General features: G+C 37.0%; 1 protein-coding gene across 5 annotated transcripts in view; it reads right to left on the minus strand.

Annotated features, from left to right (window-relative positions):
* The window catches only part of Bltp1 (bridge-like lipid transfer protein family member 1), a 200,419-nt gene that overhangs the window by 150,749 nt on the left and 33,256 nt on the right, over positions 1-16,414 (minus strand). For all 5 annotated transcript variants that reach the window (XM_071614729.1, XM_071614732.1, XM_071614730.1 and 2 more), the window contains exons 7-12: positions 11,911-12,097; positions 11,285-11,366; positions 10,742-10,935; positions 8,865-8,944; positions 6,840-6,990; positions 356-512 (exon numbers count right to left, since the gene is read on the minus strand). In XM_071614729.1, the coding sequence (XP_071470830.1) occupies positions 356-512; positions 6,840-6,990; positions 8,865-8,944; positions 10,742-10,935; positions 11,285-11,366; positions 11,911-12,097 (851 nt within the window). The remainder of the gene's footprint in view (positions 1-355; positions 513-6,839; positions 6,991-8,864; positions 8,945-10,741; positions 10,936-11,284; positions 11,367-11,910; positions 12,098-16,414) is intronic.

The following is a 16,414-nucleotide window of genomic DNA, read 5'->3' on the forward strand; positions in this document are numbered from 1 at the left end:
TTATCAATTGATATGCAATAAAAACAAAAGTTCAAATTTATACTAAAAATACACAAAAACAATTCAGCCAGATTTTTCATTCGGCTAATGAATGAAAGTTCAGATGGTTCATTCAGATGATGAACCAGAACAGAACATGCAGCTTGACTATCATCACCATCATCGCCATCAACTCTTCTAGTTTGGGCATGCAGTAAAATTATGATGAAAGCAGCACACATGTAACTATCTGGGGGGAGAAGGAAGAAGCTCATGGAAATAAATCTAAGTATAAAATAAGTCAAAAGGAAAATATTCTAAAAAATAGTTTTCAAATTCTAAATAAGATTTTCCACTTCATTATTACAATTATTACCCTATTTTTAGTAAACAGCAAGTCAATTGTAGCATCTGCAATAATATTCATTCGTAGCTCAAAAGCAAGAATCTGTCTTGGTCTTCCAGGCTGTGCAATTTCAGAGACTTTCAGAATTTGATAGTCAGGTGGAAAGAAAAACTTCCATAAGCAATCCCTATATGAGAAAGTAGAAAGAGCAATGTCCTGTTATTCAAACAACATAGTCTCCGAGAAGGGACCCAAATCAACATTCTATCTTTACATTATCATTGCTACCCTGTTTTAAAATAAGACTGTTTTCTTCAATGTTTTACACTTCCAGAGATCAATGAGCTTTCACACTTAATAAATATTCTATGACCCAGCTGAGACACAGGCAAGACCAATTTTGACTATTCAATTGTTATGAGCAATTAAAAACATTTTACAAGTTTTTCAACTGTTCAAATGGTTAAAAAAAAAAAAGAAAGAAAGAAAAGAACTGACAAAGGATAGCTTAATTAGAATGATTATTTCACCCTGGATTCATTACTTAATCTTTCTGAGAAGCCCTGACCTGCTTCTGCATCCTTAACACAGGAAAAACGTAACAGACCTTAGAGTGGTTTTGAACACTAAATAACTACATCATGGAAAAGACAGAGCAGTGTGTGGCACATGAAGAGTTTTTATTATTTCCATAGTCACTGTTTTTAATAGATACTATAAATAGGATGAAGAGCAACAAATTTCTTTAAAAAAAAAAAAAAATGAAACCCAGGCTCTAGTTATTTGTCTACCCCTTATTGTCTGATGAAAAATCAGTGTCTTATGTTACCGCACTAACCTAATGCTGCTAATAACTCAGAGGAGATAGGAGGGCTGGGGAAGGAGTCAGCAGTGACAGGAAACGGTACTTGGAATAAAAGACAGGGGAAAAAACAGTTGAATAGAACAAAATTAAAATAGAGACTCACAAGACTCACATCACTAGATGAAAATAAAAACAAACTTACGTTCTGCAAATGTTTTGACTAAGGCACACAAACATACAAAAACAAAAACAAAACTTCTAGGTGACTGCGCACTCCAGGAGGTAACAGAAGGACAAGAGCAGTGGGCAGTAGGATGATCAGCTGATCTAGACCTCAATTTTTGAGGCTGTCGCTTCACTACTTTCCCCAAACCACTTAACCTCTCTGCAGCCCCACTTTCTCACAGGTTTGATGGGATCACACATCTGTCCTATGTATCTCACTAGGTGATGAGGATCTTGTGCGGAAATACTTCAATGAAAGCACTTTAAGTAAAAGCACTAAACAGCCAATGTCAGGAATGCTTACATTGTCAAAATTATCACCTACAAATTAAGTCTCAATCTAATAGGCTCTATCTCAAACTGTCATGAAAAATTCATAAGAAGAATTATCATAAAGCTGAATAATACCTTGAAGATTCAGAATCACTGGTGGTAGAATTAACATCAAAATCTATATGCTAAATCACATACAAAAATATATTAAAAAGATAGGGAACCATGATCAAGTGGGATTCATCCCAGGGATGCAGGGTTGGTTCAAAATACAAAAAATAAAAAATAAATAAACATGATTCATCATATTAATGGACTTAAAAACAAGAATCATGATCATCTCAATAGATGCAGAAAAAGCATTTGACAAAATATAACTCAGATTCACGTTCAAAACACTAGAAAAACTAGAGATAGTTGTCAAACCCAAGGCCAGCATCATTCTAAATGGAGAAAAATTGGAAGCACTCCTGCTAAAAATAAAAACTAGAATAAGACAAGGATGTCCTCTTTCACCACTTCTATTCAACATCATCCTTACAATTCTAGCCAGAGCAATTAGACAAAAGAAAGAAATTAAAGGGACACAAATAGGTAAAGAACAACTCAAACTCTATTTGCTGATGACATGATTCTCTATCTAGAAAATCCAAAAAATTCCACCAGAAAACTTCTAGAACTCATAAATGAATTCAGCAAAGTAGCAGGATATAAAATCAACATCCATAAGTCAAACACATTCTTATACATCAGCAATGAATCCACTGAAAGAGAAATTAGGAAAACTACTCCATTCACAATAGCCTCAAAAAAATAAAATAAAATACTTGGGAATCAATCTAACAAAAGGTGAAAGACCTCTACAATGAAAACTACAGAACACTAAAGAAAGAAATTAAAGATGAAAAGATCTCCCATGCTCCTGGATAGGCAGAATTAATAGTGTCATATTACCAAAAGCATTATACAGATTTAATTAAATTCTTATTAAAATCCCAATGACATTCTTCATAGAAATAGAAAAAGCAATCATGAAATTTATTTGGAAATATAAGAGACCCAGAATAGCTAAAGCAATCCTTAGCAAGAAAAGTGAAGCAGGAGGCATCACAATACCAGACCTTCAACTGTACTACAGAGCTACAGTAATGAAAACAGCATGGTATTGGCACCAAAATAGAACTGTAGACCAACGGTACAGAACAGAGGACACAGAGTCAAATCCACATAAATACGGTTATCTCATACTAGACAAGGGTGCCAAAAACATTCACTGAAGAAAAGATAGCCAAATGAAATTAAACCTCTATCTCTCATCCTGCACAAAAATTAACTCAAAGTGGATCAAAGACTTAGCCACTAGAACAGAGACCCTGAGCAAACAGAAGAAAAAATTAGGCCCAAATCTTCACCACGTCAGCCTAGGATCTGACTTTCTTAACAAGACTCCTAAAGCACAAGAAGTAAAATCAAGAATCAATAAATGGGATGGATTCAAATTAAAAAAGCTTCTTCTCAGCAAAGGAAACAATCAATAACATGAGGAGAGAGCCTACAGATTGAGAGAAAATCTTTACCACATGCACCTCTGATAAAGCACTAATCTCTAGGATACATAAAGAACTCAAAAAACTTAACAACAAAAAACCAAATAACCCAATCAATAAATGGGCTAAGGAACAGAACAGACACTTCACAGAAGAAGAAATACAATCAATCAACAAAAATATGAAAAAAAAAATGTTTATCATCACTAGCAATTAGATAAATGTGAATCAAAACAACTCTAAGATTTCATCTCACTCCTGTTTGAATGGCAATCATCAAGAACACAGGCAACAATAAGTGTTGGCGAGGATGTGGGGAAAAAGGTACACTTATACACTGCTGGTCACACTGCAAGTTGGTGTAACCACTATGGAAAGCAGTATGGAGATTCCTCCGAAAACTTGGAATGGAACCATCATTTGACCCAGCTATTCCACTCCTTGTTTTATACCCAAAGGACTTAAAATCAGCATACTATAATGACACAGCCACATCAATGTATATAGCAGCTCAATTCACATTAGCTAAACTGTGAAACCAACCTAGGTGCCCCTCAATAGATGAATGGATAAAGAAAGTGCAATATATATACTCAATGGAATATTACTCAGCTTTAAAGAGGAGGGAAATTATGGCATTTACCAGTAAACAATTAGAGTTGGAGACTATCATGCTAAGTGAAATAAGCCAATCCCACAAAACCAAAAGCCAAATGTTTTCTCTAATATGTGGATGCTAATTCACAATAAGGTGGGGGTCCCTAGGGAAGAACAGCGTTACCTTAGATTAGGTAGAGGGAAGTGATGGGAAGAGATGTGAGGATAGGAAAGATAGGTGAATGAAACAGACATTATTACTGTATGTATATATGTGACTACATGACCAGTATGATTTTGCAACATGTACACTTAGAAAAAATATATCTCATCTACGTATATCAAAGTGCATAAATGCATTCTACTGTCATTTAAAATTTAAAATTTTTTTAATCTATATGCTAAAACTATGCCCTATCAGAGATCAAGAACTCCTCGAAATGATTCAACAGCAAGACTGCCAAAATTTCTTCCTATATTTCTGACATATTTAAATGGTAAGAAAATGACAGTACTAGTCACTGTTGACTGCTGATCATATTCAAGTGGAAACTCAATATGGGGAGGAAGAAAAGCAGAGGGCTCCCTGAGGACTTTGTACATGCAAGTGAGGAAGCACACTTCACTCACACCAGTGAACTAAAGTATGTGAAAAACGGATCCTTGTCTTGAATAAACTTGAGTGCATTTGCTAAGTTCAGGTTATGAAGTATGTTGCTGTTCTCTCTTAGCAGAGGAAGAATATATACTGAAGGGAGTTGAGAAAGCAAATTTCTAACTCATATTAATTTTCGTTTTATTTCTCCATATAATACAAAGACTTTATGTAGCCAAAGTGAACTTAATTATGTATTATAAGAATTTTAGTTAGGGTTTTTATGTAAATATGCACTATTCATTTTTTAAACATATTAAATGTATTTTAGGAAGAATCACACCTCATTCTATTGCTAAAACTATAAAAATGTTTCATATGTCTGTGTTAAGGCATTCTTCTATTTTGTTTTCCTTTCAAAAATATATAACTGTTAGTCCAGCCAAAGAAAATGAATTTCCCTTAAGATTTCTGCATGCAGTTGAAATAGCTGTAGCTATTTTACTTTCTGGAATCTGAAATCCTTCATTTTCAACTGGATACAAAGCAAATACAGCATGATTTATTGTAGGAAAAATTTTGCCATTAAAGGAAAATTAAAATCCAATAATGTGAAAAGTATCTGCTAACTGGAATTTTAAGCTCTGTTTACATTCAAGTTTCAACCTAACCCAGAACTTAGTGAATTTACTCTGAAACTTTCAAGTTTCAACCTAACCCAGAACTTAGTGAATTCTCCATTAGCACATTCCAAGAGTTTTCAAATAACAAACTACTCATTTATCATACAACCTTAATTAACTACTAGTGAGGCACACAACCATGTATACTAGAGAACAGTAAGACCAGGAGGACAGAGCCCTTGCCTTGTCGTGTGCAAGATGCTGGTTTGACCCCCAGCACCAAAACAGTAAGTAAAGGAAGAGCATATTCTTTGACAAGGCATATCCTTCTCACTAAGAGTACATTCATAGCATAATCTGAAACTTTAAAAAGTATTCAAAAAAACTCAGAACATCAAAAATTGGTATCAGTGGTCTTTCAAATCTTTCATTAACACATCAATAGCCCAGTAAAAACTGCCTTAGTATGTGACTCAACACATACTTTTCTATTCAAGAAAGCTAACTCATGTAGAGAAAAACATTAAGCAATGTCTATTTGAATTAATTCCTAATTAGTGAAAAATGTCCCTTTGTTTTCTTTAATAAGTGGAAAAACATTAATAATATATTAAAAATAAAAAATTATTTTAAGGTAATAGAATGATTAATAAAAATCTTTGAGTCAGATGGGCACAGTGGCACAAGCTTACAGAATCAGCTACTCAGGAAGCTGAGGCAGAAAAGCAGTTGAGCTTTAATCAGGAGTTCAAGGATAGCCTGGGCATTGTAGCAAAACTGTCCCAAAATATAAAAATTAAAAAAAGAAAGAAAAACGAGAAACTGTGAGACACTCTACATTATTCTCAGTATACGATCCCTACTTCTTATTACTACAGAACTCCTTTACCTGTAGAACACAGGACAATTCTCCACTTTTCTCATGTATTTGCCTCAATACTCAGTCCCTTCTTTGCCTAGCAAACTCTAAACTGCTACCTCTACAAAAGCCTTTTCTAAGTCTTCTCTCCCCAATCTTCAATATGAATTATGTACCTATGGTAAGCTGAACTGTACCCTAAAATTTCATGTTTAAATCCTAACCCTAGTATCTAAAACAGGGCTGTATTTGAAGAAAGGGTCTTTAGAGAATAATAGCATTAAAATGAGGCCACTGTGGTACATCCTGATGCAGTATGACTTGTGTCCCTAGGAGAAGAGGAAGTCTGGCCACCAACATACACAAAGGAGACCACATGAAGACACCAGGAGAAAGCAGCCACCTACAAGCCCAGGAAAAGGCCTGGGGCACCTCCTTCCCTCCCAGTCCTCAGAAGGAACCAACCTCACCACCACCTTGATGGAGAGCCTTTGGCCTCCAGAACTGTGAGAAAGAAGCTTTGGTTAAGCTACCCCATGGGCAGTGATCAGTTTCGGCCTCCCTGGGAAACAGATGCAGTGCCTTCCTGGGCACATCTTCAAGACCCTTTACTTACCTCTATACAGCCCTTCTCACAACTTGCTTTCTCCTCCCCCACTAAAACTGAACTGTGTATGTATGTCTTTTATTTTTAAACCCCCATCTCTTCATTACTCTGCTACATAGTAGAGAGTTAATAAATAAATTGTTCAATAAATACAAAAGAAAAATCAAAGAAATGAATAAATATGCTGTTAATGAATCTTTCTGATAAATGAGTTCCTCCTTTTGGAGACAACTTGCTTGAGGTTTCTCCATAAAACAAGTTACTATTGGATCAAAATATTTAGTGACAATTTATTCTGCCATCATAAGACAGCACATAAAAAAATAAGCTACTATTTCAATGCATTTGAAAGACTTTATTAGAGATATAATTTACTTAAGTACCTCTGCCTATCAGCCCAGGGTCCGTAATTAAAATCTGTTCCTTTACCACAGACTATATCGAGCCCCCAACATGGAGGTAAGTCTTGTAATTTGCAATCTTCACTGCTTATTTCTCCTTCAATGCTTTCTTCTGTTTCTTCTGGAACAAGTCCTGTATTCCAGAACATACAATTTAAAAGCAGTTACTTAAAAAGACCATTAGGAAGTTTCCTTAAATAAGCAGTTCTAAACGTGTTGGCTTCAGGAACCTTTCTTTACATTCTTAAAAATCAAGAACCCCAAAAAGGATCCCCAAAAGAGACTAAAGTTAAGCCCATTTAAGGTTCTATTCAAAATAATAAATTTTTGTTGTAAACATTAAGTAATTTTATTTTAAAAATCAACTCACTATATATCAACATAATAAAATACTAAATAAAAATAGTATAAAAATGAAAAATAACTATTTTAATGAAATTGGAGTTTTCATTTCATTCTTAATGAAGAAAAACTATATTTTCAAAACCAAAATAATTTAGTGAGAAATGTTGGTATTGTTCTTCATTTTGGCAAATCTCTGTAGTGTCTAGCTTAATAGAAATCAGGTGGATTTTCAAAGCTGCTTCTGCATTCAATCTGCTGTTGAAGGACTTGAATAAAACCTGGCCTCGACAGACATGTACTCAGAAAAGGAGCAGCATTTCAGTAGACTTTTCACCTAATGCTGGATGATATTCTTCTTTGACATGACAGCAAAATTCAACAAGTGGGACCTTCTTAAAGATGAGTCGCAATGTGTAATCTGAAACTGGATCACTGCACTTTTGGCAGTCTTATGCTGGTGTTGCATTCTGAATGCATCTCTTGTCCACACATGACCCTTGCAAGCACACACTGGTCATGTGGAAAACAGCAGTTCACATAACCACGCTGATCTTTCACAAATGTTGATAAACTCACTCTTAAACATTTTTATAATCACACTTGTTAGTGTCACTGGTAGTTTCATTAGAAAGCTATTAATTATTGAGTTACTGCCAAATAGTCCTAAATTTTCCAAAATTCTAACTTCTCATGTCAGCTCAAAAACAAAGTCTCTGATTCATCTTTCAAGATCAGTCGGTGTTCCATGTAAAAAGGAAATGACTGGGTGTGCAACTCCATCACATATATGCTTCTCTTCAGGACACCAGAATATCTGGTATATGGCAGAAGTGCTTTGTGTTTAACCCACTATATCGTACCAAATATTAAGATGACTCTAGTCAAGGGTCAATACTTGATAAAACTAATAATTTTTACTGCTTCATCAAGGGAAGCTCTACCAGATCAGCCAGTCTTCTGTCTGGGAGAGTGTGGCAGCAGAAACTGCAAGGCCGGCTAACAGGACAGAGAGCTGCAGCTTCCCTGCAGGCACCCACCCTGCTTCTGCACCATCAGAGCCCACGTCAGCTCAAGAGACCAGAAAGTCCCAGAGCCTCAAAAACCCCTGAAAGGTCGGAAAAGCTGAAGTACAAAAAAGGGCTTTAAAAGATCTAGCACTGGGGCTGTGGTTGTGGCTCAATGGTAGAGCACTCGCCTCACACATTTGAGGCCCTGGATTCAATCCTCAGAACCACATAAAAATAAATAAATAAAGTTATTGTGTCCATCTACAATTAATATATATATAAAAGATCTAGCATTTAGCTTTTATCAAATGGAAGCACGGAAGCCACCTACAAAGCACAGTCACTAGCAAGATTTTGATCTTTCAATCCTAACAGCACCCCCTAAAGGTCTTCACTAGAGGCTGCCTGCATTCTAGATTGCTGAAGTCTATGGATGAAAACAGAGTCTGAAGTAACATACTATATTGTTCTCTTTAGTCTAAAACACTTCTAAGAAATGACACATATTTTTAGAGACATTCCCATAACCACATTTATCATTTTACTGATCCCTTTAATACCATACCCTAAGAAAGAAGATTAGAAAGATTATCAGATATGTACATTCCACAGAAGAGAATCATCACTATGAAACATACTTGCAAAAACACAGTACCTGGCTCATCCATGTAGTAATAGATGTCGACATCGTTGGACTGCATCACCACAAAGCCTTCTCCCATCAGTCTTGGTGGTCTATAAGAAGCAGAGGTGAGGGCTAGCTGAATACACCTCCGAAAAGCAAAACGTTCAATATCCTACTTAATGGTGGTAAAAGGTGAAAAACGGAAAGGAATAGCTACAAAGCACACCCAAGAACCATCTTAAAAAGGGAAAAATATCCTTCACCTATACAATTATCCAAATAACTGTTCCCAGGTACATGCTGTATTATGGTAAATAATAAAATTGACCCTGAAAATTTATTGGTAAATTACTGGTAGCTCAAGAGGGGGAAAAAAATTAGTTTTCATGTGAAATAAAAAATTAAAATCATTGCTATTAAAAACAAACACAAAATATCATTTTATTTATCAGAATAAGCTGTAATCATTCAGAAACATGAAAAAAGAAAATAATAAAAATAACAACTTAATATTGCTTATTTCTAAGAATATTTAGTTGAACAGCTTGAAATAAATTTAAAGCAAACACCTTGAACTTAACTCTGAATGAATGCTTCTCTATCTTCAATTTCCCACAAACTTTAACAACTTCTGTCACATACTATAATATCTTCTTCATCAAAATTAACTTCTCAATCATAGATAATATATACAAACTAAATTTTCTTCTAAATATGTATTAAATCAAAAAGATTAATGATGCTCCACACTTTTGAATAATGAAAAATATAATTTTAAACCTCTTTACACAAGTTACTAATAGCAGAACACTTTCTGATCTCACTCTCCAGTAACTTGGGGGAAAAAAATCCAGATTTATTCAGTATTATACCTGTACCCAAAAACACAGACTTGATTGCACTCCAGAAGAGGTTTAACCAAATCCATGATCTTGAAAAGTATGGCCAGGCAGACCCACGGCCACCTGGGATTAGAAAAGGAAAAACCCTCTCTCTATCATTTTAGATAGTTCTTGGGAAATGTAATAGCAAGGAGGTCAAGAGTAAGAACTAAATGGAATAACTGTGTTTCTTGTAACCTTATAAGACTTCATATTGCCTATGCACAAAAATAAAAGGATAAAAGCTGAGGCACTACAGTGTTTCTACCCAGAAACACTTAAACCACACATATTCATCCAAAGGCTCCTGCACAAAAACAAAGAGCGGCTGAGAAAAAACAAAGGTCATAAAAGCCCATCATCCCATCTATGGACGTATGGCCTGGCGTCAGGCAGGAGTCATGAGTCTGCGGCTTCCTCAGGGACCAGTCCAGTCTAGGGTGGGCATCTCACCATTGTGAGGTGGGTCTAGTGTGCAACATCCACACAACATGTCTCTTAAATACACACTGCTACTTTTCACTGAATAATACAAAATCACACCTCAAAAACTAGATGGAAAACAATTTGGGATGTAAGCGTCATATGGGTCTCAAAACCGCACCACCCTAACTTGACTAATTTTTCAAGAGTAATTCCGATTCATTTTCAACATTCACTAACTCAAAAATGGTACTCCAATCTCTTAAATTTACTTTATCCATGCCTTCTGAAAACAAAAATCCACCTGTAATGTACATTTCTTATACAAACATCAGGGCTTAACTGCCCAAAATAAATTTCCCAACTACAGAGAGAAGGAGAAGAGCTATAGCTATAGGCAATACAGAAGCATATCTGAAAGCACACGTTACTGCTAGACAGCATATCCATTGATCCCACAAGGAAGACCTGTTCACTGTTTAGGAGACTGAGAAATGTAGCTATTATCACACAACTATAGCAAGAAAATAAGGGTCACCGAAGATTCCAGGTGATGCCCATCTTAGTTCAAAAGAAGTTACTATTTCCATCAGGCTTTCTTACTCATCATTTTGAAGACCAACATATCTTGGACTAGGAACAAGCATGACTCGAACATTTTCAAGCTTTCCTTTCACAATATGCATGAATTGGTCAAGGTGACTTGAAGGTGGTTTTGTGGTGTAAGTTAAGAAAGCATCATCAAAGTTGATGCACAGAGTCTGAGGTTGGTAATGATTTCCAAAGGCCAAACGTCCCTAAAAAAAGTACATAAAAAGACATATATTACACCTTTTTTCTCCATTAAGCTGACCTAACAGCAAACATTTTCAAGAAACAAGTAAATGATTCCAGCTCAGCACTATATGCTATTTAAATCATTCTGCTGGTCAATGTATTCCAGTATTTGAAGAAATTTAAAGTGAAGTTCAAACTAGTTTAAACTCTTGTAAATAAATAAGCTTTACAATCTAAGAAACTTATCCTAAAACAGTATTGGTGCTAAAATTATTTCACAACCTAGAGAAATGAAAGTTATATTTGCAAAAATAAAACGTTCTATGTTTTGAACCCACCAAACATTTAACTATAACACAATTTACTTACTGTGCTCACATTGACTTTTATGACTGGAATAAGTGATCGCCATGAAGATGCAGGGTCTTGAGATTCTGTTTTTACTTTAACTCTAAAGAGAAGAAAAAAACTAAGACCAAGAAAAGCTTAAATACCTGAAGGATACTCCCTCAGATATACTTAACATTAGCTGTGCACTTCCCAGTATACAATGAGTGCCCAGCAGGCAAAACAAAATGGACTTACATATACAGATAGGTGAAGTTAAAGATACACTTCTCCATAACAAGCAAACTACACACACTATATGTGAAACATATGATTTTCAGAAACTCACAAAAAAAGGTCAAATATTTGCATATGAACCTTAAAACATTCATGTAAATGAACTCAAAAACATAAAAAATTAATATCAGTAGTTTTTAATATGGAGTGAAGTAGAAACCATTTGTAGGGAAACAACTTTTTTGACATTATATAATTCTGTATTATTTTAATTTTAAATGATTACATAATTATTTTAAAAAACAAAAAGTTTTTAGTTAAATTAGAAAGAAAGATTAGATTGTGTCTAGGTGAACAGTTATCAATCACATTCTAATAAAGGCAAAGGTTTAAATGCTAGAAATTAGTAAAATTCAGGTATGATTTTCAACCTTTCAATTTTAGACTGGGTTCTTGTTCTCCCATTTTCCCGGGTTTTATCATCATCTTTCTTAGGTGGAATTATTGTTGGCTCCAAACCAAACAACTCTTGAAGGTGTCCATAAAGATCCGAACGGTTGTAGACATGAAATTCAAAATCATTAACTGTGATGTATAATCTGGTTTCTGCCTTTGGATCTAAAGATACCAATTACAAAAAAAGATTTCAGTTAAATTTTTAACAATTTTAGTCTGATTTTTTTTTCACAGTTGAAGTAACTCAAATTATTGTTTTAAATATCATTCTATAACACAGAAACACATATTAAAATACAAAACAACAGCAACAGAAAGAAAAATGCTGATATCATTGTTATAATTTAATACTTTATGAACAACTAAGTTTCTAGATTCTGGTTATATAGTGACAAAATTTAAAGAGTTTATCCTAAGAAAAATAAAGTGCCACTTACGGAGTAAAGCTGCCCTTATCTAGCCATTTTATATTAAAATATACATAGTAAATAATTCTAAATACATTTAAATGTCACATTACTATTTGAATTTTTGCATAAGATCTAGAATTTTTCATAATTTTTTTTCAAAAACTACACAACACTAGAACATTTTCTGAATGATAAGACTGAGCAATAACCTTCTCAAATAAAAGACATAATTACATTAAGTCTCAACAACAATAGATGGAGTATCCCTTACCCTAAATGCTTGAGACAAAGTGTTTTGGCTTCTGGATTTTTTCAGATCTGGGGATATTTGCGAATATATGAGAAATAAATGTGAGCTGGGACCCACATCCAAACACAAAATTCCCTTGTTTAATTTTCACCTTATAAACACAGCCTGGAGGCGATTTTAGACAATACTTTGTGCATCTGCACTTTGACTGAAACCCACTACTTGAGGTCAGGACTTCATGTCAGTGCTCAGAACTTTCCAGACTCAGGAGCATTTCCAATTCTAGGTTTCAGACTGGAGTACTCAACCTGTTTTAATTAATGAGTCTGCCTATACCATGATGGATGGCACTGTTTTCTGCTGAAAGCAGTGTATCGCAAATCAAATGAAGAATCAGGCACATTTTCTGAGACATGATTTTTAATCATCCATTTTTGCCTCTACCAAATTCAACTAAAAACTGACTGAAATAAGATGACCAGTCAGAAACATTCAATTTTGAAACTCAGTGAGCTGTTATGGACTTTCAGTTTAAGCAGTTGAAGTAGTGACTTAAACGAGGGGGACATACCCTTCAAAAATACCAAGCTTCACCAAAATTAATAACTTCTGGGAGCTATTGCAAAAGATATATGATGTGCCAAATATTGAAATAAATTTAAATTTTAAACTAACGAATTAAAAAGAATATACCACTTGTTTTTAAAATAAACTAAGGAAAACAAAGCAGCAGCGCTATTTTCCGGACAGTAATCCTATTACCTGTACTCCAATCTAGGTTATTTCATCACTTCCTAGAACAACCGAGGAAAACATGACAAACCCAACCCTTCAAGAAACTAAGGCTCAGGAGCTGGAATCTCCCCAGTAATTTCTTAAGTAGTTCTTTGACCTATGGTCCTCCTATTTCTTCAGATTTACCACAGGACTAACAGCCAAGCCAACCCCTAAACCACATCAAGCATTTCATCCCACTACTTGCTGTACGTCAAACTCGTTGAAATACAAAGATCAGTACGTACACTGCTTGAGAACAATGAATGCCATCACCCATTTTTAAGCAAGTAAATCAAACTCCATCACCCACTGGGTTCAAACCCTTCCTCAGATGCCAGGCCAAGAGCCCAGCAGCAGACTGACTCAACATCTCCAATTCTGCTTCACAGGTTCCTCACACCCGCACACACCTGACCTGCTTCACAGGTTCCTCACACCCGCACACACCTGACCTGCTTCACAGGTTCCTCACACCACCACACACCTGACCTGCTTCACAGGTTCCTCACACCCGCACACACCTGACCTGCTTCACAGGTTCCTCACACCCGCACACACCTGACCTGCTTCACAGGTTCCTCACACCGCCACACACCTGACCTGCTTCACAGGTTCCTCACACCCGCACACACCTGACCTGCTTCACAGGTTCCTCACACCACCACACACCTGACCTGCTTCACAGGTTCCTCACACCGCCACACACCTGACCTGCTTCACAGGTTCCTCACACCACCACACACCTGACCTGCTTCACAGGTTCCTCACACCGCCACACACCTGACCTGCCTCACAGGTTCCTCACACCCGCACACACCTGACCTGCCTCACAGGTTCCTCACACCCGCACACACCTGACCTGCCTCACAGGTTCCTCACACCGCCACACACCTGACCTGCTTCACAGGTTCCTCACACTGCCACACACCTGACCTGCCTCACAGGTTCCTCACACCACCACACACCTGACCTGCTTCACAGGTTCCTCACACCGCCACACACCTGACCTGCCTCACAGGTTCCTCACACCCGCACACACCTGACCTGCCTCACAGGTTCCTCACACCACCACACACCTGACCTGCTTCACAGGTTCCTCACACTGCCACACACCTGACCTGCCTCACAGGTTCCTCACACCACCACACACCTGACCTGCTTCACAGGTTCCTCACACTGCCACACACCTGACCTGCTTCACAGGTTCCTCACACCACCACACACCTGACCTGCCTCACAGGTTCCTCACACCCACACACACCTGACCTGCTTCACAGGTTCCTCACACCCACACACACCTGACCTGCTTCACAGGTTCCTCACACCCGCACACACCTGACTATCTTGCATACCCCCTCCTATCAGCAGCCAGTGGGTTCTCTTGCTGGGGCCCCAACACCCTGCCTGTGTCCTTCGCTGCTCAGAGGTCACCAGCCACTCTGGCCGGCCAGCTTTTCTTTCAGCCTACGTCCAGAATGCAGCCACTCTCTGCCCCTGTCTCCCTCAGCTGGTTCACTAGCCCTGCTAGTGGCCCTCTTCTGCCTTGCTCCCTCACCTAAACCTAACACACTAGCCAGAGTTTTTAAAACCTGAGATTATTTTGTCCTCTCTGCTCCCAAATTTTCCAGTGGCTTTCCCATCTTATGACAATCCCACGTCGCCTGAGTGATCACAGAATGCTAAGGATCCACGGTCCTGACTCCCTGCGCTGCCTTCTACTCTGAAGGCTCTTTCCCTGCCTCCCTGCCTGCTTCTCCTCAACTGGGCTTGACCACAAAGCCCACCATGGCTTCCCCATCAAGCAGCACCTTCCTGACACTCCCACCCAGGGGCTCATCAGCTTTGTATTTTCTCCTCTGCTGTACTCCCCTCCTGCACTCTTTGATGCTAAATATGCCATTTACTTATTATCAGAATCCTCCCAACTTGACTTAAGCCAGCTCTGACAAGGACAGGACTTACTCTACCCACTGCTGGATTCTCAGTCCCTAGAACAAGGCTTAGTACACAAAAGGCTTAGTACACAAAAGCTCACAAAGAAAAATGAAGCATCTTCTTATGCATCATACTCCTAAGCAAAACAAAATGCCAACAAATAGATCTGACAATGTATAAAACCCAACAAATAGAATATTCTAATTTATTCCCAAATAAACCTATATAAGTAGGAATTATTACAAAATTCTTCAAATTTATATACAACCGAACTTTACCTCAAAACTCATTTACATCATTTGTTTTCAAATTTACTCACAGGATAGTTTACTAACAATCCCAGAATGACCTGATCATTAAGAATGTGCTCTAAAGGGCAGTGGACAAGATGGAGAAGCAGCAATGGGGACAATTAAGAACCTAGATTTCCCCTAACTGGACCAGCAATGATGAATAAGCAAATGGGGATTATAAAATAGAAACAGTATTACTCTCCATTTCACCTCTAATTTGCTGTACATGCACAAGACTCCCTCCTTTCAATGAAACAGGAATAAGAAAAGAGCGCCATTAATTTACTAAAAGAGTGTACAGAGATAAGTGTATCAATTTTGTAATGTGTTACCTACGGCACACTGATGTACACTAAGTACTGGATACCAAAACGCTGCAAGATACCATCAACATTCCTTACCACGTTTTTCTTGCTTCTTTTTAACATTATTTCTCATTTATTGTCACTTCTTCTACTGGAATGTAAATTCTACTAGAGAAGTCCCCCCCCCGCCCCCCCACCGTTAAATTCACTATTATATCCCTGGTGTCTAAAATAGTCTCTGGTACATAGGAGATACTCAATTAATATTTGTTGAATCACTGAATTTAAAATGGGCTTGGAAATATTAAATAAGATTGAGCAAAATGTAAATTGTAATGAACCACTTCAAGTGGTCTAGAGATCACTCTTTTCTTTCAAAAATTCACTTTGGGAAGTATCAAATAGCAAGTTTCTCAATATTTATAATGTACCCTTTGGTCTTATATTTTAAAGAAACATTTCCCTGAGTTGACATCACACCTTTTTTGTTTGTTATATTGCATTAGTAA

This window comes from Marmota flaviventris, chromosome 7 (genome assembly GCF_047511675.1).
Source record: "Marmota flaviventris isolate mMarFla1 chromosome 7, mMarFla1.hap1, whole genome shotgun sequence".
Taxonomy (NCBI): domain Eukaryota; kingdom Metazoa; phylum Chordata; class Mammalia; order Rodentia; family Sciuridae; genus Marmota; species Marmota flaviventris.